General features: G+C 39.4%; 1 protein-coding gene across 1 annotated transcript in view; it reads right to left on the reverse strand.

Moving 5' to 3' along the window:
* NPSR1 (neuropeptide S receptor 1) overlaps positions 1-23,367 on the reverse strand; it is a 154,403-nt gene that overhangs the window by 26,837 nt on the left and 104,199 nt on the right. Inside the window, 3 exon segments of the mRNA XM_040259876.1 lie at positions 5,935-6,136; positions 11,128-11,221; positions 19,091-19,194. Of these exon segments, the coding sequence (XP_040115810.1) occupies positions 5,935-6,136; positions 11,128-11,221; positions 19,091-19,194 (400 nt within the window).

Consider the following 23,367-nt stretch of genomic DNA (forward strand, 5'->3'; position numbering starts at 1 on the left):
ATTAGGTAGCAAGAAGATAACCATAGCTAGAGTAAATCAATTACAGTAGGGCTAAAAACCTTTCCCAGCAACAGTCAGACAAGTCAAATAAATTTTGAAGCAACAGGAGTTCTGGTGACCCAGAAAAACAATGCATTGCCTTTATTGTCAGTCACTGTGGTTTCAGGTCCTGGGAGCCTGATTTAATTAGTGATGAAACAGCTAAATCTTTATCCACACACAGCTCTCAGGAGAGTTTGCCACTGACAATATGGCTCGTTCCTTCCTCTTTCCCTTCCTCTCTGCCTTTCTTCCTCTCTCTCTCTTCTTTCCTTTCACATATATTTATGGAGTATCTGCCATATGCCAGAAACTGATCTAGGCATTAAATAACCAGAAATTTCCATACTAGATGTGTGCGTGTGTGTGACAGAGAGAGATCGAGGGACATAATACTTCTGTCTAATTGACAAAGTTCAGCAGTCAGGTCTGCATTGTTTATTTAATCTAACATTTACAAAGTGTTCATTATGTGCTGAGTTTGGAGTCTAGAGATTGAGATAAGAGTCACATGCTCAAGAGATACAGTTGCAGAAGCAGGCAATGACATTCCCATGAAGCCTTAATGGCAGCTTGGACAAGTTGAGGTCGGATGTGGCCTAGGACTGGCAGAGACAGCTCCGTCAGTCTTTGAAATAAGACAGAAAGAATGTGAATCATTTTGCCAGAAGTGAGGCAGAGTGAGTCTGGAGGAGTGCCCAGACATAACGAGTGATGTGCACAAAGGCCCAGGGATGAGAGGAGTGTGGGGTGTTCAGATGGCTTGTTCTGGCTGGAGTAGTGGGTGCAAGGAGAGTGTGTGAGCAGTTTCCCCAGGAATAGCCTTAGAATCTAAAAAAGGCATAGATCTTGTCTTAGCAGATATTAAATGTATATAAAGCTACAGTCATTAAAACAATATAATATTAGTAGCAGAAAGTGAAACTGAAAGTGAAATCACTCAGTCATGTCCAACTCTTTGCGACCCCATGGACTGTAGCCTACCAGGCTCCTCCGTCCATGGGATTCTCCAGGCACGAGTACTGGAGTGGGTTGCCATTTCCTTCTCCAGGGGATCTTCCTGCCCCAGGGATTGAACCCAGGTCTCCCGCATTCCAGGCAGAAGCTTTAACCTCTAAGCCACTACTTAATTATTTGTGTGGTCTCTCCTTTTCTTAATTGTGTCAATCTCTACTAACTGGAAACAAAATGAAAGCGTATTCAACCACGTGGTGGAATATTATGCATGCATTCTATTTCATATTCCCAGAGACTTTTTAATGAGAAGGGGGTACCTTCAGAAGGTAGTACTTTTTAATCAGGACCATGTAATTTCCTCTCCTGCTTGGACATTTTTGATTGATTTCTTTTCTATTTAAAAAATTTTTACTTTTTAAAAATTTTGTTGAAGTGTGTTGATTTATAGTGTTACGTTGATTTCTGCTGTACAGAAAAGTAATTCAGTTATACATATATACTCTTTTTCATATTATTTTCCATTACGGTTTATTACAGGATACTGAATATAGTTCCCTGTGCTATACAGTAGGACCTTGTTGTTTATCCATATGTGTAATAATTTGCATCTGCTAATCTGAAACTCTCCATTGGTTTCTTTTGCTGTATAAACTTTTGAAGGATTCTCATTGTATTTTATTAAATTGTTTTTTAAGAAAGTTTGTAAAAAATTTCACTCTCTGCCTCCCACTGTGTCCCTCACTCCCAAGTCTTTTTAAAAAGTTGCCAGTTTGATATGAGAAAAATGCTATTAAGCGTATTTTCATATGAGAAAAAGGAAATCATATTCAAAATGAAGAAACAAATGAAAAACTGGGGAAATATTTACAACATATTAAAGAAGAAAAAAATTATTGTACAACAGTTTCTCTAAAGATAAAGAATAGAAAAAACAAAACCAAAATAAAGTGAAGAGATTAGAAAGCTCCTAAACACTAAGAACATTTATAATATAAATATGCATATGATGGAATTACCATTTCATACCATAGAGAAAAGGTAAATTATTCAGTAAGTAATGTTGGAATGAATGACCAACATTCACTCCAAAAAAAATAAAATAAATAAATTTAACTTACATTTTAAATTTATATTACATAAAAATCAAGTAAAACCTCAAAATAAAATAAAACAATTTTAAAGTGATATTTTTAACATGCTCCCATTATTTTCAAATAAGTAAAATAATAAATCATTTACAAGTTAAATTAAAATATAAGTAAGTTTGTGAAATGAACTTATTCTTTCCTAAAAGAGAATAGAAATAAAAAATGTAAAGTTTGAGTGGATGTGAATACACTTAAATATAAAATATTTATATATTACAGAAAAGCCATTTACATTTCATTCATTTTTTCATATGCATTTATATAAACTTTTGCCAAGTACTTTCCTATGATTCGATTCATTTGACTTTCTAATTTTAGTTATTCATAATTTCTCTCTCTCTCTTGATTATGTCAGTCTTATTAACTGAAAGCAAAATAAAATCATATTCAAAAAAAAAATAAAATAAAATCATATTCAAAATGAAAAGGCAAACTAGGGACAAACTAGGGAAATATCCTAATCATACAAAAACAGGGAAAGTTTTTATATAAAAATATCTCTAAAGAGAGAGAATAAGATAAATGGAGAATAAGAATATGAATAGGTAAGTTACTTAAAAAACAGAAATAGGCCTTCCCTGGTGGCTCAGTGGTAAAGAATCTGCCTGCCAATGCAGGAGACATGAGTTCAATCCTTGACCTGGGAAGACCCCAAGTGCTGCTGAGCAACTAAGCCCATGTGCTGCAACCAAGGAGCCTGTGCTCTAGCCCAGGAGCCACAGCTCCTGAGCCCACAAGCGACAACTACAGCAGGGCCCTTTGCCCAGAGGCCATGTTCCACAAGAGAAGCCCCCGCAGTGAGAAGCCCACAGACCACAACTAGAGAGTAGCTTCTGCTGTATGGCAACTGGAGAAAGCCTGCACTCAGCAACGAAGACCCAACACACAGCCAGAAATAAATGAATAAATAAAAAGCAAAAAAAAAAAAATAATAATAATGAACATATAAAATGTGTCCCCTTCATGTATAACAGCCTTGTCATGGCAAAGGGGCTTGCATAACTCAGTGAAGTGGTATTCAATATGTTCAACCTCATTTGTGATTAAAGAAATGCAAATTAAAACAACAACAACATATATATATATTTTTTTTTGCCAAAATTTCTTACCAAAATGATTGGCAAGAATATACACTTATATGTGTATAGCTATCTATCTATCTATCTATATTTCTGTATATAAATGTATCATGCATGAGGGACAATAAAGCATGAGACATGGTTAATAAAACTAGTGAACACTTGAGTTGTTTCTTTCTTCTACTCACTCTTGGAATTAAGAGTTTAAACTTATCTGAAAGAGTCACTAGCAACAGAATCAAGCTCAGGGTGCCAAAGTGTGGTTGAGATAAAAAGAAAAGAATAAAAAAGAGTTGCTCTTTACCTCTGAGACAGATGAAATTATAGCAACTTATCCCTCAAACTAGAAAAAAATGCCTCAGAAAACTTTGTTCATGCCTGGTCCTCGTTCAAGAACAGGTGATTTGCTCTGGTGCATCCTCCCAGAGAGAAGCTCTTTCTCCTCAGAAGGCTACCACAGGAGGCAGAAGAGGGAAGATAATGACTGAGTAGGCAGGAAACGCTTCAGGGGAGCTAAAGTACAGAACAAGGCCACTCTGCATTTTCATGGTTCTGCCCTGGCTGGAAGCAAGCATCAAGGAGCAGGATTTACTGATGCCTTAAGTCTGACAAGGGCTGAGTGAAAAGGACTTTTGAAATCACCCCCTTTAATCATTAAGTTAGACTTTGCGTTTTCCAAGGACCCTACAAAAATGCACAAGCTGGACTGTAGGCAAGTTGGAGAAGAGGCAGCTTGAATGAATCGGGGAAATTGGCATGTTGTGAGCCTGTGCTTCAGGGTTGCATTCATCCTGTGGAACAGGGGTTTGAACTGATTTCAGGAGCTGATGGGAAATCAATCAGGAGAGAAGCAGGGATATTCACTGCTGCTGAAATCAATGTGTCAGTTGCCTGTGACGACATGATTCGCTTCCTTCCAAACACTTTCTTACCATTGCAGCTGGCCTCTTTCTGTGCTTCTTTTAATGTGGCTGTTACCTAGTTTTGATCAACTGTCTAAATAACTTTCATCTTCCCTTCCAGCTTCCTCCCAGATTCAGCTTGGTAAAGAGGAGAGCAGTAAGTTGAAATACACTATGGATGTTAACTTATGGATTCAGCAGAGATGACTGGACAATATCCAATCTCAGAAAGGCCGAGAGGCTGACCGTGGGAATCACTCTGCTCCTGTCTACCTTTGATGGAAAGCAAGTCATTTCACTTCTTTTAGCTCTAGGTATACTTGTGAAAAGTTTAGGGGCTGGACTATGTGATGGGTAACATTTTTCCAGCTTTAGCATCTTATGAGACAAAGATGAACAAAGAGCAAGAAAAAGTAATTCCTATAACATCAGAAAACACTTGAAAATATCCAATCACTTAATCCAAGAAGTGCATATGGAAACAATTAGATACTTTTTTAAACCTTTGTGATCAGGAAAGATTTAATAAAGAAATGATATCACCTTTCTCTGGGTCAGGGGAAGAAAAATCAGAGCTCTTGTTTGCTGTTGGCAGGAATACACTTTTTTTTTTTATAGGGCAGGTTATGAATATGCATCAAAAGTCTTAAAATGAACATCATCTATGATCTAGCAATTCCATTAGAATGAATTCTGAGGAACTAATCAGGGACTCATGAATAATTTTAAGTACCAAGATTTTTATCACAGCATTATTTATACTATTAATATTGAAACACAAAGGCTGATCTTCATTTGCCCAGGACAACTTATGTGGCACTTGATAGTAGACTTGGGAATACTCAAGAGGTGCAGAATCAGCAAGTTCCATGTTCGTACTTAACAAGCCAGTTGTCTCCCTGCTGTTCCCAATCCCACCAACCTGTGCTGAGCCACCCTTTCAGAGAGGATCCTGTGATGTGACTAAGGGAGACCCTGCCTTGTCCAGGAGGTTGTGATCTTCTCTACTGAAAGACCATCTTTGGTCCACCATTGGCTGCAGGGCAAAGGGAACATCCTATGGCTTGTTCCCCAAGGCCCTTCACAATGAGCCTCACCTCATCCAGAAAGAGCTTATTGCCAACTTCTCTTCCATTGGCACTGCCTGCCTGTCCTTTCTAGTCACCATATACACTCTTATCCCCAGTCACCAGGTAACCTGTTCTCCCTACCTTCCCCTTCTCCTATCTGAAGGCTTCCCTCATTTAAAGGATGCTTCCAAGAAGTGCTCCCTGCCATTGTTTGACTTCATGGAATACACATGCTAGCATATTTTTGTGTGTACTGTGTTTTCATTTTTGTTTCAAGTTTGTCTGTCTTTTCAGTTATAAGGTTTCTGAAACTGGTACTAGGTCTTATATTTGAAAAGTTGCATGATATAGGAGAGAGAACAGGATATGAAATCAGACAAACCTGGGGTTAAATCCCATGTTATATTGAATAAGTTACTTGACTTCTTTGTGCTTGAGTTTTGTCATTTATAAAATGGGGATAAGAGTAGTTATTTCATAGAGTTGTGTTGGATGGGATAATTGTTAGCCACTTTTCCCAAGGCCTGCCCCATAGCACATAATCAGAAAATGTTAGTTCCCTCCTTCTTATTCCACTTTGGAGGAGCTGAGCTTAGCATATGGTAGCTTTACATAAGATCTTGTCTTCTAGCCAGTTCCCCAAAGCACACTAGGAACAATGAGTGCCCTGGAAGGAAAGAGAACAGCAGTTGGTGAACTGGGAAAGCCCCTGTGTGTGTCTGGCCTGCTGGCCTCTTACCTGATGATTGTCAGGGGGATGAAGTACACCAGGAAGGCCACGATGGTCATGTACGGAGTCCAGTAGGAGTCGTTGGGCCACAGGGCCCAGCACTGCACTTCACCATTGGAGAGTTTCCTTTTCCCAAATATGATAAGGGTAGGAATGGAGAACAGGAAAGAGAGGCTCCAGGCAATCATGATGAGGACCTTGGCCTGCTTTTCTGCTCAAAGAAAAGAGAGGGATGCCTGGGCATCTGGAAACAGCCTCTGGGAGCACACTTGGTATCTGGTGTGGAAAAAGATCGTGGTGGGAGAGGAATTCTAGAACTCTCAGAGCCTCAGTTTCCTTATGCGTAAAATGGGGATAATAGGACCTGCATCTAGGGCTGATGCAAGGATTGAAGGGAGAATTTAATCACAGAAGCTAGAGCACTGCTTGGCCCAATCTCTCCTCTTCATCTTCCCTGATTTACTTGTTTGACTTGAGATGCCGACACATTCCTACAGTACTATCGAGCTCAGTTTGTATCACGTACATTTGATAGGTTGCTGTGCAAATGCTTGTCTCTGGTGCCTTGCTCATCCTGAAAGGCAGAGATGGGGCCTTTGATCTGGTTATTATTCTCCTCACATACCTAGCAATATGAAGCACTGTGACAGTGTTTGAAAGCTGTTTGGCAAACGTTCAATAGCCTTCTTTTGTTTGAAGGAACAAGGGAGGAGTGGTAAGGCAGAGAAAGAGCAGTGGGCTTGGTTCTGGAGAGCAGAGTTCTTTCAACCAAGCCCTGAAGTCTGGTAGCTCTGACCCCACACACTAGATTTGGGCTCTTTCAGGTGTGATGTTTTGACCTTGGGCAAACCACTCAGTCTCAAACTGAGTTCTTGAAAGTGGAATTAAAAAAAATATACACTCTGCTCATCTAACCATGATGGTGTCAGATGGAGACAATTAATACACATGAGAGTGTTCTTTTGAAACAGTTCTCATGATGCTTTCTTTTAAGCTGGTGTTGAAGCTCTCATCTTCATCTCCACTGTAGCTGTGCTCTCTATGTTGACTGACCCTGGTGGGCTCCTTCATCCAGGGACAGGACACCTCCCTCCACCTCCCAACTGTCAAATTGGAAAGCCAGTTCCTGTCTCGGGGCGAGGGAGGGAAATGTAGAATCAGGAGGTATTGTAGAGAGGTGAGTAGGGTGTGATTAGGAAGACTATAAGAAGTGAGAACAATTCTAGAAGAAACTAGGGACTCTGTTAGAATCTTGAATCCCAAATATTTGGGAGAATAATATCTGGGATTCTGTTCTTGTTGAACTGGCACTCTGAAAAGAGCTATTGGAAAGATTTAGAAAACAGATGTAACTGGCACAGTGAACAAGCAGGAACCTTGGGGTAGAATTATAATAAGGTCTTTTTAGGTCTTCCCATCATTCCTTTCTCCCTTGCTTTTCACTTTTCTTCTTTCCTCAGCTATTTGTAAAGCCTCCTCAGATAACCCATTTGCTTCTTGCATTTCTTTTTCTTGAGATGGCTTTGTTCTCTGCCTCCTGTGCAATGTTATGAACCTCTGACCATAGTTCTTCAGGCACTCTGTTTACTAGATCTAATCCCTTGAATCTATTTGTCAACTCCACTGTATATTCATAGGGGGTTTGATTTAAGTCATACCTGACTGGCCTAGTGGTTTTCCCCACTTTCTTTAGTTTAAAGCCTGAATTTTGCTATCAGGAGCTGATGATCTGAGCCACAGTCAGCTCCCGGTCTTGCTTTTACTAACTGTACACAGCTTCTCCATCTTCACCTACAAAGAAGGTACATGTATCCAGAGACCCAGTAGGGGTGGGGACTCTCCTCCACCTGCTTGAAAACTCGGGAAAGCTCTTTGATATCAGTGACTTTAAGTAGTAAACAGTTATAATTAACAGAGTTGTATATTTTAATATCTGGCACTATATCTCTCTCTTCATTATTGGTTGATGCTTTCCTAAATATTCTCACATTTAATTTTACTGAAGAGCTTTAAAACCGATGACTCCTCTGGAGTTGCTGGCTAAGGAAACTACCACTTAAGTAAAAAGCAGTAAAGCTTCGGTAAAATGTGTGCACTCCCCATTGCTGCTCTCCTTCCTTTGGTTGTGTTGCCATGGCCATGTGCTTACTCAGGCACAGGAGAGTCCCTGCCGGCCTCCAGTGGCCCCATTCTCTGTGCTGCTCTGTGGGGAATCTCCTGCCTGCCTTCTCAATCGCGCCCCTCACCCCTTATATTCCAACGAGCTGGAGCACCAAGAAGGCTCTAGCACATAGTTCCCTCGACCCTGTGCCACCGACTACCTCATCCTATAACCCTGAGGATCTTTTCATCTTCCTGCCAGGCCATGCAGCTTTCCTAGGGGCTTGGCATCCATGTTATGTTTAATCTGATCCCCATGTGCTGGGAATTCATTGAAGTTTCTGGTCTTTGGATGGCATCTTTCCTCGGCTTACTTCCCGGCTGCAGGTGTCCTCCTATCTGTATGCTTCTTCCATGACTTCAGTTGGAATTGGGCGGAGGAAGGGAAAGTGGCTAATTTCTGTTTCTAAGCTTGCATCTTTCCCTGGAGTTATTAGAGGTGATTATTTTCCAAGTGCCCTACATGAAGCCTCTATTAATTTTATGGTGAGGGAATAAATTGCTTTCCATATTTTAAAGAGCACTATAATATTCATTGCTGTCTTTCCTGTAATTTAGAGACCAATCCATAATATTGGGCAGTATCTCCCAGAAACAGTCGTATTTTCCATAACCTAAATAGTTGATTTGTTTTTTAGCTAATGAATATGGTTAGACATGTAACTCACCATGTTGCCCCCTTGGCTATGCATCCCAAAGCCTCTACCTCTAGCAAATGTCCTGGGACACCCCCTCACACATTTTCTTATACTTATGTTTTCTTTTCCAATTTCTTCACCTTGAAATACTCTGGTATAGATGTCTTTTTGTACATTGTCTGCAATCCTCCCCAGAGCTTGCTGGGTGTTAATAAGTAGATGGATGAGTAAATGTATCATACTTCTGCATACACATATAGTAAAATGTCTCTCCCACTTACCCCATTTCCGTCCCTACTTCTTTCTCTGTCATAATCACTAGACCATAACAGTGTCCAGAAAGCTTAGTGCAGATTGCACCCCTTCACATACACACTTACATGCAACCTACAAAAAGCCTTAGAGATAGATATCAATTTTATCTTAAAATTAGTCTCACATCACACTGATGTGTTGCTGGTATAAAAATTACCTAATGGCATGTAAGTCCCTGTGGTCACTATGGAGATTCTAACTCCCATCCCCAGAGGTAAGTACTAGTTGGTGTGCATTTTTGTGGGCAATTGTTTATTATTCTGAAGCCTCCCTATTTCTTGCATTCTTTCCTGCTCTTCTCTCTCTCTCCACACAATATCTAGTGTTGTTTTGAGTTTTTCTTTGTATTATACTTTATACATACTGCATGTATATTGTTTTTATTACTGAAAATATGATGCAGACATTTTCATGGTGATGCGTATCTTTCTCCATGGCTGTCCTACCTCTTCATTGAGAGACAGGATATATAGTACTTGAGTGCACCTGAGCTGAACCCAGACCATCTGGGTTCAAATCCTGCCCCTGCAACTACTAACTGTGATCTTGGGCAAACTTCTTTAACCCTTTGAATTGCAGTTGCCCAGACTAAGATGCAAATAGTAATAGAACCTATATCATAGAGCTGATGTGAGGATTAAAGTATTTAACATATACGAAGAACTCAGAATCATGACTAGTACATAGTACACAATCAATGAACCTAAGCTATTAAAACTTCTACCTAGGGTGCTATCCATTTCCTTCATTGAGGGACACTAAGGTGAGCATTGAATTCCTGATATTCTGAGTAATGCTACAATACACAACACATGTGTATATATGCACACATGTCAGCATTTGTCCAGAGAAGATACCAAGAAGTAGAACTTCTATATCAAAGGGCTGCACATTTTACATTTTAATTAGGTATTGCTATGTTGCCATCCAAAGTATCTGTGTCAGTACTGCCTGATATATTTAATAGTACCTAATGACATTATTGCTATTTATTCTAAAATTCTGCCTGCTCTATTAATTTTGTTTCCTTAGGTGTAAATTCTGCAGAATGGTATTTTAAACATATTATCTATTTTGTACAGTTTGGTTTTTGTCACACCTTGTCATGACATTTGATTGCACCTCATTTTTGTAGACAAGATTTCATGTTAGGTTCTTCATTTTATCAGTTTCACAGCCTGCTTGGAAAAGTGAAGTACGTTGGACTCTTATTTGCTTTTGGAGGTCAGAGATGTTAAGTGGCCTCTGCCTGTGGGCAGAGCAATGGACAATTAGTCCTGTGACTAGGTATCCACCACCCCTCCAAGGTGTCATTGCTCCCCAGGGCCCTACCCTGTCTCTTGAAATCCAGTGTCCCCACTACTTGGAAGCAGAGATGTTCATCCTTGCTGCACATCTGGGGAGGGGAAGGACAGCAGGAAGGGAGATGTACTGTGATAAAAGGTCCTCATTGTACTCCAAGAATCACCCTGTCAGTTTCCCCAAGTCCATCTTGCTCCAGGCATTTCCATGATCTATTTAGGAGGACCTCTGCCTCATTGCTGTAGCATCATCTGTGTGTACTGTGGGTTGTGTGCCTTCAGCCTTCCCGCTGACCCGTCTGCTTCCTTCTTTCAGGGATTCTTCACTATCTCTGGATCAAAGAGGGTTTTCCTTATTTCCATGACAATTATCAATTTGAAACATTTTTCCAATTATTTCCATGGTTTTGGGGTAAGGAAGGCAAAATGCTTCTTTCTGGAAAATAAGCAAGTTGAAGCGGGAGTGTTCCTTAGTTTGGATAGTTATGTGTGTCACCACTACTCTTAAAAAAAAAACAAAAAAGCTGGAAGCATCATTGTCAAGGGAAATGGTCACAGAGTGGGCTCAGCAAAGCATCTTTCCTCACAGTTCTTGGCCGTCCAGGCCCACTGTCAGCATTTTCCCAGGAAGCCAAGTTTATTTTCTACGTCTTTTTCGACAATCAGACTCAAGAAGTGGGGAAGGAAGGGGAAGAAGAGGAGAAAGGGGGAGGAAAAGAGCCATTACTAAGAGGATAATATTAGCAAAAACCCTCACCCAAGGATAGTACTTGGTTGAGCCTGCTCACCTCCTTGCAGGAACTTCATGGGGTAGACGATGGCATGGTATCTGTCTATGCTGAGGGACACCAGGACATAGGTAGAGGCATAGAGCAGCACAACCTGAAGACAGAAATGAGAGGAGATGAGTGGTTTCATAAAGTTGAGGAAATGCACATCATGGAAAGAAGAGCATTTTGTGGTATTTAGAAACCTAGGCACCAAACCAAGGGCTGGATGAGGTCTGGAGTATGGACAGGAACGCCTGACTCCCGCCCAGGCGGAAGATGGCTCTTCTTGGTGCTGGGCTTTGCACTGCTGGCTGTGGCAGGTGAGAGTGCCTCCAGTTCTCACTTGCTCACTCTTTCGCTTGGCTTCTTGGAGACTCCACATTTCTCCAAGGATCAGTCCCCCTTGACATTTGCGCGGTACATTTGTTTGTAATTGACTTTTAAAGCTAAACGAATTTTCTCTGCTACAGTTGACATTCCAGAATAATTAGAAACAAACGTTCATTTGCCTTTTATCAACATGAGTTGTTGAAAGATCATAGGAGGGAATCTGGCTTCAAGGAGCCTGGGTGCTGTTTTGAATCATTTATCACCATCTGGGCTGACACTCTTAGAGCTCCCCTTCTTCATCCACTTCTGCACCAGAGCTGCCCACTAGGGTCAGCCTTTGGGTCCCCTCTTCTGCCTTCCCACCCTCTTTTATTAAGCTTACCCATGTCCTTAATTATCCCATGTACAGTGGTATTTGCTTACTTTGCAGAGAAGAACATTTTGATTTAAGAGGTTAATATCTCTTCTGTGAAGAGCATACTCCAAAGGTAATTAAATGAAATATATCTGAAAGGATTATCAAGATGGAAAATTTTCCAATAACTTTGAGCCTCATTTCTACCAGGAGTCTAGCCATATCACTACTTTGTAAACTTTTGGTCAAATTCATAGTGAATAGAAAGTAACTCGAAGACTGAAGTCTAAGGGTGAGTGTCTGAATTTCTTCTAAGATGAAATAGGGATAACATGAATCTGTTAATAACCTTTGTCTGAATTTGTACCATTTTGTTAATTCCCTGCCTCAGAAAAATAATCAGCGACATCGATATCCTTTATATTTTTATTTCTGTAACACTGCCACACATACATCCCAGCATCTGTGTTGCAGAAGGCGCCGTGGACAGGGTGTTCTGAAAACTGACCAGAGATTGAAGCCTTCCCTGAGGGATATAAGAAGAAACTCTCATCTTGCTAAGAAGCTGATGAGTGATCAGAGAGAAAAACGGCATACAGTTTTTACAACAGCAACAAAAATAAGACAACTAGCTCTTTAGAGAAAACTGGGATTTCTTTGTGGGATCCATGGATTCAAAATTGTTAATGCTGGCCACAGTGAGTTGAGGAGAAGGATGGGAAAGAGAACTCTCAATGGGAGAACTGCATGGGTTAGAATGTTGTGATGAGGCAGTCATGAGAATCGTGCCATCTGCAACTGTGCTGAGTGAGATGACTGGCTCACACAAATTCAGGACCCGGGGCAAGAGAAAAGGTCACAACAGACTGGCCAGAGAAGCAGGAAGAGTTAATAAAAAGATATCTACTTTTGAGACATGGTCAAAAAGAATACTTAACCAGGAATCTTCAAGCATCTAGATAGGATTTTTGTTTTTAAAAAATGTTAAAGATTATCTGAAAGAAATACACCTCAAATTGTCATGCCTCCTCTCCACAAAAATAAATGCCAGAAAACAGAACAAAAAGATTAATGAGTATTGAAATAAAAATTATGATTCAAAAACTTGGTGAATATTTTTGTACCAAGGCACAGAATAATTTTCATACATATAAGTAGAAGGAAAACATCACCTACTTTTGAAAAAAAATCTTTCTTGAAGAAACATTTCTGCTGACTGAGAATTGTTTTGAAATTAAGTACTCAAGAAGAGGAAAGGGGATAGAATACGAAAGCCATAGTAAGCAATGAGTCAGAAAAACACAAAATGTTTAAAATAGCTATGAATATAATTACATAATATTTCAGAGAAAATTTGGTGAGTTGGATGAGGGCAGAAAGTAGAAGGAAAGCAATCGCATCAAATTTCTGTTTAGATATTTTAGACATCTTTTTTGTTGGTTTTATTTTGATAGAGATGTATTGCACTTTAAAGATAAGCTATGATAGAGTGAAATAGAAATAGAGAAAAAAGATTTATTAGAGTCCTATGGCCACCATAACAAATTGCCACAAACACTGTGGCTTAAACCAACATAAATTTATTCTTTTATATTTTTGGAGACCAGAAGTCAGAATCAGTTGTACTAGGTCAAAATCAAGGTGTTGGTAGGGCCACTCTCCCTCTCGAGGCTCTGGGGGAGAATTCTTTCCTAGTCTTTTCCAGCTTTAGGTGGCTACCAGAGTTCTTTGAATTGTGGTCACACCATCTTTGAGCCCATGGTTACAGAGCCCCTTCTGTCTGTGTGTCAAATCTTCCTCTGCCTCCCTCTTACAAGGATGTGTATGTTTGCCTTTGGACTCAATAGTAATAACTATTGAGATAATTCAGAATAGTCTTCTCATTTCAAAATCATTAATTTAATCACATTTGCAAAGTCTTTTTTGCCATATAAGGTAACATACATAGGTTTTATGTATTAGGATTTAGAAACGTTTTGGGGGCCATTTTTCAGCCTACCACAATTATAACCAAATATATAGAAAGGGAAAAAAATGAGTGAATAAAAAATTAACACAGAAAGATTAAAATGGTATGATTGAAATAGTACAAAACACTATTTGTCAAAATAAAAATGAATGGCTTGAGCTCCTCCACCGAAACAAGGATTGTTTACACAACTCTTCCCCAAATCCAACTGTATACTATTTAGAAGAGAAACTTCTAAAACCAAAAGATTATCAAAATTTAAAAATAGAGTGATGGCCAATGGTATAATGAGCAACTGAAAACTAAAAGAAAGCATTCATTGCAATAGTACTATTAGACAAATTAAATTCAAAGCAATTAGTACTACATGGATTGAAGGGATCATTTATATTATAATAGATACAATACCACAATGGCAATAGAATGTCAGTAAACCTAAATGTAACATCGAACCTGGGTCTCCCACATCGCAGGCAGACACTTTATGGTCTGAGCCACCAGGGAAGCCCAAATGTAACAATAGCATAACACTGGGCTGGAGGAAGCACAAGCTGGAATCAAGATTGCCGGGAGACATATCAATCACCTCAGATATGCAGATGACACCACCCTTATGGCAGAAAGTGAAGAGGAACTAAAAAGCCTCTTGAAGAAAGTGAAAGAGGAGAGTGAAAACGTTGGCTTAAAGCTCAACATTCAGAAAACGAAGATCATGGCATCCAGTCCCATCACTTCATGGGAAATAGATGGGGAAACAGTGGAAACAGTGTCAGACTTTATTTTGCAGGGCTCCCAAATCACTGCAGATGGTGACTGCAGTCATGAAATTAAAAGACGCTTACTCCTTGGAAGGAAAGTTATGACCAACCTAGACAGCATATTAAAAAGCAGAGATATTACTTTGCCAACAAAAGTCTGTCTAGTCAAGGCTATAGTTTTTCCAGTGGTCATGTATGGATATGAGAGTTGGACTGTGAAGAAAGCTGAGCACCAAAGAATTGATGCTTTTGAACTGTGGTGTTGGAGAAGACTCTTGAGAGTCCCTTGGACTGCAAGGAGATCCAACCAGTCCATCCTAAAGGAAATCAGTCCTGGGTGTTCTTTGGAAGGAATGATGCTAAACCTGAAACTCCAGTACTTTGGCCACCTCATGCAAAGAATTGACTTATTGGAAAAGACTGATGCTGGGAGGGATTGGGGGCAGGAGGAGAAGAGGATGACAGAGGATGAGATGGCTGGATGGCATCACAGACTCGATGGACATGAGTTTGAATGAACTCCGGGAGCTGGTGATGGACAGGGAGGCCTGATGTGCTGCAATTCATGGGGTCACAAAGAGTCGGACATGACTGAGTGCCTGAACTGAACTGAACTGAAATATATATAACTAAAATGTTTGAAGTTCTACAGAGGAAACAAGTACAATAATACATAGGTAGAAATAATTAAACAAACTCTAAGAATGATATACATTATTATAAAATATCTAAGCAGATTTCAAAAATTAATCATAAACTAAGCTATCAAGGAAAAAAAACCCTCAATATATTCCAAAAAGTGAAATTTATACAATTCACAAATTTAAAACAACAAGCAATGAAAGCTGAAATTAGTATCATGAATTTTTTTTAAAAATACCACTTGGAAATTTAAACACCCTTATAATTAACTTGAGTCAAGAAGGAAATTAAAGTACAATTATAGTCAATTCATAAATGTCAACAATAAAATTTCTACACGTCAACAACATATGGGATACCATTTGGAGAACAGATGGAAGCTTGAGGACATATGTCTAAATTCTCACCATCCCACCCTCAATTCTGACAAAAATGACCTAGGAAGTACGAAACCAAAAAAAAAAAAAAAAAAAAAAATCTTGTAGAAAAATGAGACTTAAATGCAGAAAACTTAAATTTTTTTATTTAGAAAAATGCCAGATTGGATTCATTTAAAGTAGAATCTCTGGACTGACTTTAAAAAATCAATATACTTTATCTTTTAGAACAATTTTAGTTTTACAGAAAAAATTGAGCAGATAAGACAAAGAGTACCCATATTAGCCACCCCGCACCCCCCCAACACACATACTTTCTCTTCTTATTAAACCTTACATTAGTGTGGTCAATTTTTTAAAATTAACAGACTGATATTGATACATTATGATTAACTGAAGTCCATGGCTTGTATTGAGATTCACTATTTGTGTTGTACAGTTCCATGGGTTTTGATAAATGCATAATGCCATGTATCCTTTATTACAATGTTATACAGAAGAGATTTACTGTCCTAAAAATCCCTTGTGCCTTTATCTATTTAATCCCTGCAAATCCCTGGCAACCACTGATCTTTTTACTGTCTGCATGGTTTTTCCTTTTCCAATGTCATGTAGTTATAATCACACAAACATAGTCTTTTTAGACTTGCTTCTTTCAGTTAGCAATGTGCTTTTAAGATTCCTCCACGGCTTTTCATGGCTTGATAGCTCATTTGGTTTATTTATCCATTCAGCTTCTGAGGAGTATCTTGCTTTCAATTTCTTGCAATTGCGAATAAAACTGCTATAAACATTCTTGTGCAGATTTTCATGTGCATATAAGTTGTCAACTCAACTGAGCAAATACCTAGGAGCACAATTGCTAGATCTCATGGTAAGAGTATGTTCAAGTTTATAAGAAATTGCCGAACTGTCTTCTAAAGTGTACCATTTTGCATTTCCACAAAAGATGAATGAGACTTCCTATAGCTACATATTCTCAGTCCCATTTGGTATCGTCAGTTTAAAAAATATTGTTTTAGCCATTCTAATAGGTGTGTACTGGTATCTCATTGTTTTAATTTGGAATTTCCTAATGCCTAAGTTATGAACGTTGAAATTCTTTCTATATGCTTGCTTGTCATCTGTAGATCTTCTTTGGTGAAGTATCTGTTCAGGTCTTTTGACCACTTTGATGAGGGTTGTTTATTTTCTTATTGTTATTTGAGGATTTCTTTGTTTCTTTGACTTCCCTGGTGGCTCAGACGGTAAAGCGTCTACCTACAATGTGGGACACCTGGGTTCAGTCCCTGAGTCAGGAAGATCTCCTGGAGAAGGAAATGGCAACCCACTCCAATATTCCTGCCTGGAGAATCCCATGGACAGAGGAACCTGGTAGGCTACAGTCCATGGGGTTGCAAAGAGTTGGACACGACTGAGCAACTTCACTTTCTTTCTTTCACTTTTGTTTCGTTATCAAATATATGTTTTTTATATTCTTCCCAATTCTGTGCCCTATTTTTCCAGTTTCTTGACAGTGTCTTTTGCAGAGAATAAATTTTAAATTTTCATAAAACCCCAACTTTCAATTGTTTCTTTCATGGATTGTGCTTTTGATGTTATATCTAAAAAAAATCACAGAAATATCCAAAGTCCCCTGATTTTCTCCTATGTTATTTTCTAGTAGTTTTATAGTACTTCATATTTCATTCCAATCTGTGAGCCATATTGAGTTAGTTCTTGTGAAAGGGGTGAAGTCTGTGATTGGATTCTTACTTATTTTTTTTGCAAATGGATATCCAGTGACTCCAGCAGCATTTCTTGAGTAGGCTATCCTTTCTCCATTGAACTGTCTTTGATCCTTTGTTAAAGATCCATTAGACTTTTTGTGTGTATCTCTTTCTGCACTGTCTATTCTGCTCCATTGATCTATTTGTTGATTCTTTTCCAGTATCATGCTGTTTTGATTTTTGGAGCATTTTGTAATTCTTGAAATCAGATAGGGTCAATCTTCCATCCATATTCTTCTTTTTCCATATTGTATTGACTGTTCTATGTTTTTTACTTAAACTTTAGAGTTTGTCCATGTATATAAAATAACCTGGTGGGATTTTGATTGGAATTGCATTGAATTCATAAGTTGTACTGGCAGAATTATCATCTTGATAATAGTGAGTCTTCCTATCTATGAACATGGAATATCTATACATTTCAAGATATTGTTTGATTTTTTTTCAGAGTTTTTCCAGTTTTCTTCATATTGATCTTACACATATTTTGTTATATTTATACCTAAATATTTCATATTTTGGGTGCTAACGTAAATGGTACTGTGTTTTAAATTTTAACTTCAAATTGTTGATTGCTGGTATATGAAAAAACATCTGAACTTTTGTATGTTCAGTTCAGTTCAGTTGCTCAGTCGTGTCCTACTCTTTGCAACCCTATGGACTGCAGCACGCCAAGCTTCCCTGTCCATCACCAACTCCTGGAGCCTACTCAAACTCATATCTATTGAGTGGATGATGCCATCCAGCCAGCTCATCCTCTGTCGTCCCCTAACCTTGTATTCTGTGACCTTGCTGGTTTTCACTTTATTGTTTATATAGACAAAGTTATTTGTAAACACAGATGTTTTTAATTTCATCTTTCTGTACCAATCTGTGTAACCTTTTATTTTTTTTCTTGTCATTTTGAATTAGTTGGAACTTCCAGCATGATGCTGAATATGAGTGTGAGAGGAGACATCTTTGTGTTATTTCCAGTCTCAAGAGGAAAGCTTCTAGCTTCTCACCATTAAGCCTGAGGTTACTTGTAGGTTTTTTTTTATAGATTTTTGTTGTCAAGTTGAGGAAGTTTCTCTCTATACATAGTTTGCTGAGAGTTTTTATCATGAGTGGGTATAGGATTTTCTCAAATGATTTTTCTGTATCTACTGATAGGATCATATAATCTTTTCTTACCTTTTTATGTTATGAATTACATCAATTGAGTTTTGAATGTTGAACCAGCCTTGCATACCTGGAATAAATCCCATTTGGTCATGATGTGTGAGGAAATAATGAGATGTCTGCAGTCTGGAGGAAGGCCGTCACCTGACCAGGCTGGTACACTAATTTTCGACTTCCAGCCTCCAGAACTGTGAGAAATAAATTGTTGTTTATAAGCCACCTACTCTGTGAAAGTTGCTCAGTCGTGTCTGACTCTGTGACCCCATGGACTATATAGTCCATGGAATTCTCCAGGTAAGCATGGTATTTTTATATCAGCATCCTTGGACTAAGACAGCCAGAATATGTCAAAAAGAATAATAACCCGGAAATTTTACCTAATGCTTGAACTAGGAATGCTTATGTTCTTATTATTGCTTACTTATGTTTTCTTTATACATGTATTATTTTTAACAAACAAAAAACATGAAAAATATAAATTTTGCTTGTCCTTTCAACTATGAAGAAGTGAGCAATTTGTTGCAGCAAAGTACAGGGTTTTATACTATTTTCCTTATGAAGAATCCAAGAGGCAATTTTGGTGTCAGTTTGCCTCATCATATTTGGAAGGTGCTACATACCTGCAAATAGCGGACCACGCGGCAAACCAGGTCAGGTGCCATGAAGTCTCCAGTGAACCTCCAAATGATATCTGTCAAGATGTTAACCAGTCCTGTGAAAGAATCTAACAAAAACACATAAAAGTGGTTGATTTCAATCTCTTTCAAATTTGCAGCTATGCTACAGTAGAAATGAATTCCTGGAGCCTTTTTTTTTTTTTCTGATTTATTAGGTGGCAAATGGCTTCCCTGATAGCTCAGTTGGTAAAGTAATCTGCCTGCAATGGGGGAGACCTGGGTTCAATCCCTGGGTCAGAAAGATACCCTGGAGAAGGGAAAGGCTACCCACTCCAGTATTCTTGCCTGGAGAATTCCATGGACTGTAGTCCATGGGGTCGCAAAGAGTCAGACACGACAGTGACTTTCACTTTCACTTTCAATAGAGAAAATGTAAGGCAAGGTAAGAGTTAAATTTTATTATTAGAGTCTGTCGCCACTCAGATGCAGCCACTTAGGAAGGATTTTTGTAATGACTGATGAGAAATATTATCACAGAGTTGACCTTTTAAGTCATAGAAGAGGAGTTTTAAAGATGTTTGCTGCTGCTGTTGCTAAGTCGCTTCAGTCACGTCCGACTCTGTGCGACCCCATAGATGGCAGCCCACTTGGCTCCTCTGTCCCTGGGATTCTCCAGGCAAGAATACTGAAGTGGGTCACCATTTCCTCCTCCAATGCATGAAAGTGAAAAGTGAAAGTGAAGTCGCTCAGTCGTGCCCGACTCTTAGCGACCCCATGGACTGCAGCCTACCAGGCTCCTCCATCCATGGGATTTTCCAGGCAAGAGTACTGGAGTGGGGTGCCATTGCCCAAGGACAGTGTGAGGACCAATATAAGGCAAAACTGAGAAAAGGCAAATATTTATTCCCATGAAGCCTTTCAAAATTTTCCTTTCTGCACCCATCATTTTACAACTTGGACTTCTTGTTACCACCCTACATGAATTGTGGTCCTCTTCCTCTGCTTTCTTCTTCTTTCCTCTTTGGACAAAGTCAAGTGCATGATCAATTGACTTAGTTTTTTAAACTACTGAGGAATTGAGGCCAAAATCTGAGACCAATGTTAGAGACTTTGTGCTCAGTTCTATAATTGCAGACTATATAAGTTGTATAGATGTCCAGAGCTATGGCAAAATATGCTGTGTGTCTAGAAGTTCCTTCTCCCCATACCTCTATGCAGATATTTCTCATTAATTATGTGATCCAGAATCATTCTCAAATCAGTGCTTCAGGGATTTTCTGCTGATCAATGGGTAGGACTAGAACTTAAGATGGATTCATTGACTTAGGGCCACGTTCTTGAGACATGGTATATAACACTCTGTCAAGGACTTGAAAACCTTCTTTATCTGAATCTTCACCATTAATAAAGTCTGAGCCCTGAGTTTAGCATCAAAGCCTTCCACAATCTGGTCTTGCCTGCCCCTTGCCATGTCCCCAACTGGCATTTTTATATTGAACATCAGTGTTCTGCCTGTTTCTTCCTTTTTGTTTCCCTATAGGTAACAACAATTAGAAGCATTGGCAAGCACATAGAAACTACCACAAAACTGTCTAAAAAGTTGGAGAAGAGAAATCTCACAGCAATTCTGGGTAGTCAGAGATGTTCTAGCTGAGACGGTCAGATGAGAGCAGGGTCTTCAGAGTTGTGGGGTTGTGATTTGATCAGATAGGAATTTCTTGAAGCTTTTACTGGCAGGAATAGATTCGAATGAGTGGAATGGACACTGGAGTTACTTAGATATGCTCTTTTGGTTTATTTATTACTTAATTCTGTAAAAAATTAAGGGAAAAAAAAAACCAATCTCTAGATCTAAGTGGTTATGTGAACAATTATAATGTACTACAGTAAAAAAAAAAAAAAAAAAGCAATTTCCTTCTGGAGTGCAAACTTAAATAAGGCCATCTCTTGAAGGAGACTATCAATGGACTGTGCCACTGCATTTGTTATTTGCTATTAAGCAAATGCTGCTCTATCTGATCGGTAAATGCTATTTAGTTGCCTAAGTAATTGAGGACATTGCAAATAAGCCTTCCCTAAATGGCAATTAATGGGACCTTGGGAACAAAGGGCACATTTGAAAGGCTTAATCACTTCTATGTATTACTCTTGCTTTTTAAAATCTCTTCTGTGAACAATTCTAGGTAACTGTCATACTCAGAAAAGTCAAAACCAGGCTCACAGCAGTCTCTAGTGCTCCTTTGACAGATTCTTACAAACATGAAAGTGGGTTCCCAGTTGGAGCAGGAGAATGGGTATTGTAGGGAGAAGTCAAAATGAGGTAACCCCTGAACTGAACCCTAAAGGTTTGGACAGGTCAGTGGAAGAGGGAGGGAAGGATGTTAACTCTGGCACAGATGACAGCATGAATGAAGTTATGGAGGTGAGACAGAGTGAGATGAGAAACTCAATTGCTTTTGCATATGAAACAACATCTATTTGTTGTTGCTGAAGCCTAAAATAGGTGCTTGAAAGTGGCAAGAAATGGGCCTGGAGAGTCAAGAACCAAGGATTTTTAAGATCTTATGTGCCAATTAAAGGAGCTTTCTTTTTTCCCCCCCATATACTGGGGGAAAAATTAAATGTTTATATATCCAAACATGTGTTTTACATGGGTGTGGGGAGGGGGTAGATCCATTTGGTGGGTCCAATACTGAATTTGGGCTTCCCTGGTAGCTCAGATGGTAAAGAACTGGCCTGCAATGCAGGCGAGCCGATTTCAATCTCCGGGTCAGGAAGATCTCCTGGAGGAGGGAATTGGTACCCACTCCAGTATTCTTGCCTAGAGAATTCCATGGACAGAGAAGCCTGGCAGGCTACAGTCCATGGGATTGCAAAGACTCAGACATGACTGAGTGACTAACACACAATACTGGAACTGCCATTTATATTTGTTAGGGAACTGTGCAGAAGTTCAAGAAAGACATCGTTGGTACCTAGCGTATGTCAAATGGGAGCAAAAATAGAGAAGAAAATGCAGATATGACATATATTTTGAAGGTAAAATAAGGAGGACTTTGGTGTTTTAAAAGTGAGGTAGAGGGAGGAGTCAACACTATATTAGGGTCCTGGAATGGGTAGATGGTGGTGCTTCCTGCAAATACAGGAAGATGTGGGTTGCTCATTCTATTTGGGTTGCTTCCAGGTTTCAGCTGTCCCAAATAAAACTGCTATGAACATTCCTATATAAGACTTTATGTGAACATAAGTTTTCATTTTCTTAGGGTAAATACCCAGGAGTAGACTGTTGGGCCCTAGGGTAAGTATAGCTTTTCATAAGAAACTACTCAACTGTTTTCCAGAGTTGCTGCACCAGAGTGCTCCTTACCAATAAAGTATAAGAAGTACTTCTGCATCCTTGTCCTTGGTACCACTTGATATTCTCAATATGTTTTATTTACTCAACCATGAGTGTACTGTGCTCTGCTCAGTTGCTCAGTCATGTCTGACTCTGCAATGCTTTGGACTGTAGCCCACCAGGCTCCTCTGTCTATGGGATTTTCCAGGTAAGAATACTGGAATGGGTTGCCATTTCCTACTCCAGAGATTGAACCTGCATCTCCTGTGTCTCCTGCGTTGCAGGCAGATTCTTTACCCGCTGAGCCACTGGGGAAGCCCAGACTGTGGCCTTTCATTATGACTTCAATGTGCATTTCCCTGATGGTTAATGATGTTGCTGTGGACATGCTCAGTCCCTAGAGGCTTCAGATTCCTTTTGGGTGCTCTATTAGCGTGGGAGTTGGGGTATTGGAGGGTTTTAATACTCCGCTCTTGGCTTTCAGATGCATTTGTGGTCCTGTAGCATTGTTACTATTTGCTGCTCAGTGCTTACTAAGCTGGTAGTTGTAATGCTCTATTTTTTCCTGGCCAAGCCTCAGTCTCACATAGACCTGTACACCTGGGCCCTGGGGGTGGGACATTCTCAGTATTCCAGTTCCTCCCTGGAAATCAAAGTGGTGGGTCTTGTGTGGGAGAGATTTTCAATGTCTTTCCCTAGTGGTAGGAGACTTCTAATTAGTATGAGTTTAATATCCTGGCCCAGCCATTTTATACCTCCATCCCCAAGAGTTGAGGGATTTTGATTTCTGTGCCTTTCCTTGTTCTCTAGGGCATTTGGTCCTGCAGTGGCCTAGGGCTTTTGTTGAAAGAAGTGACTGCTAAGAAGGAAGGATTTCCTGCTTTTCCTGTAGGCATAGCCTAAACCTTCTTGTATACCTGCACACCATCTCTATAACAACTCT

Source organism: Oryx dammah, unplaced genomic scaffold (assembly GCF_014754425.2).
Source record: "Oryx dammah isolate SB20612 unplaced genomic scaffold, SCBI_Odam_1.1 HiC_scaffold_18, whole genome shotgun sequence".
Lineage (NCBI taxonomy): Eukaryota > Metazoa > Chordata > Mammalia > Artiodactyla > Bovidae > Oryx > Oryx dammah.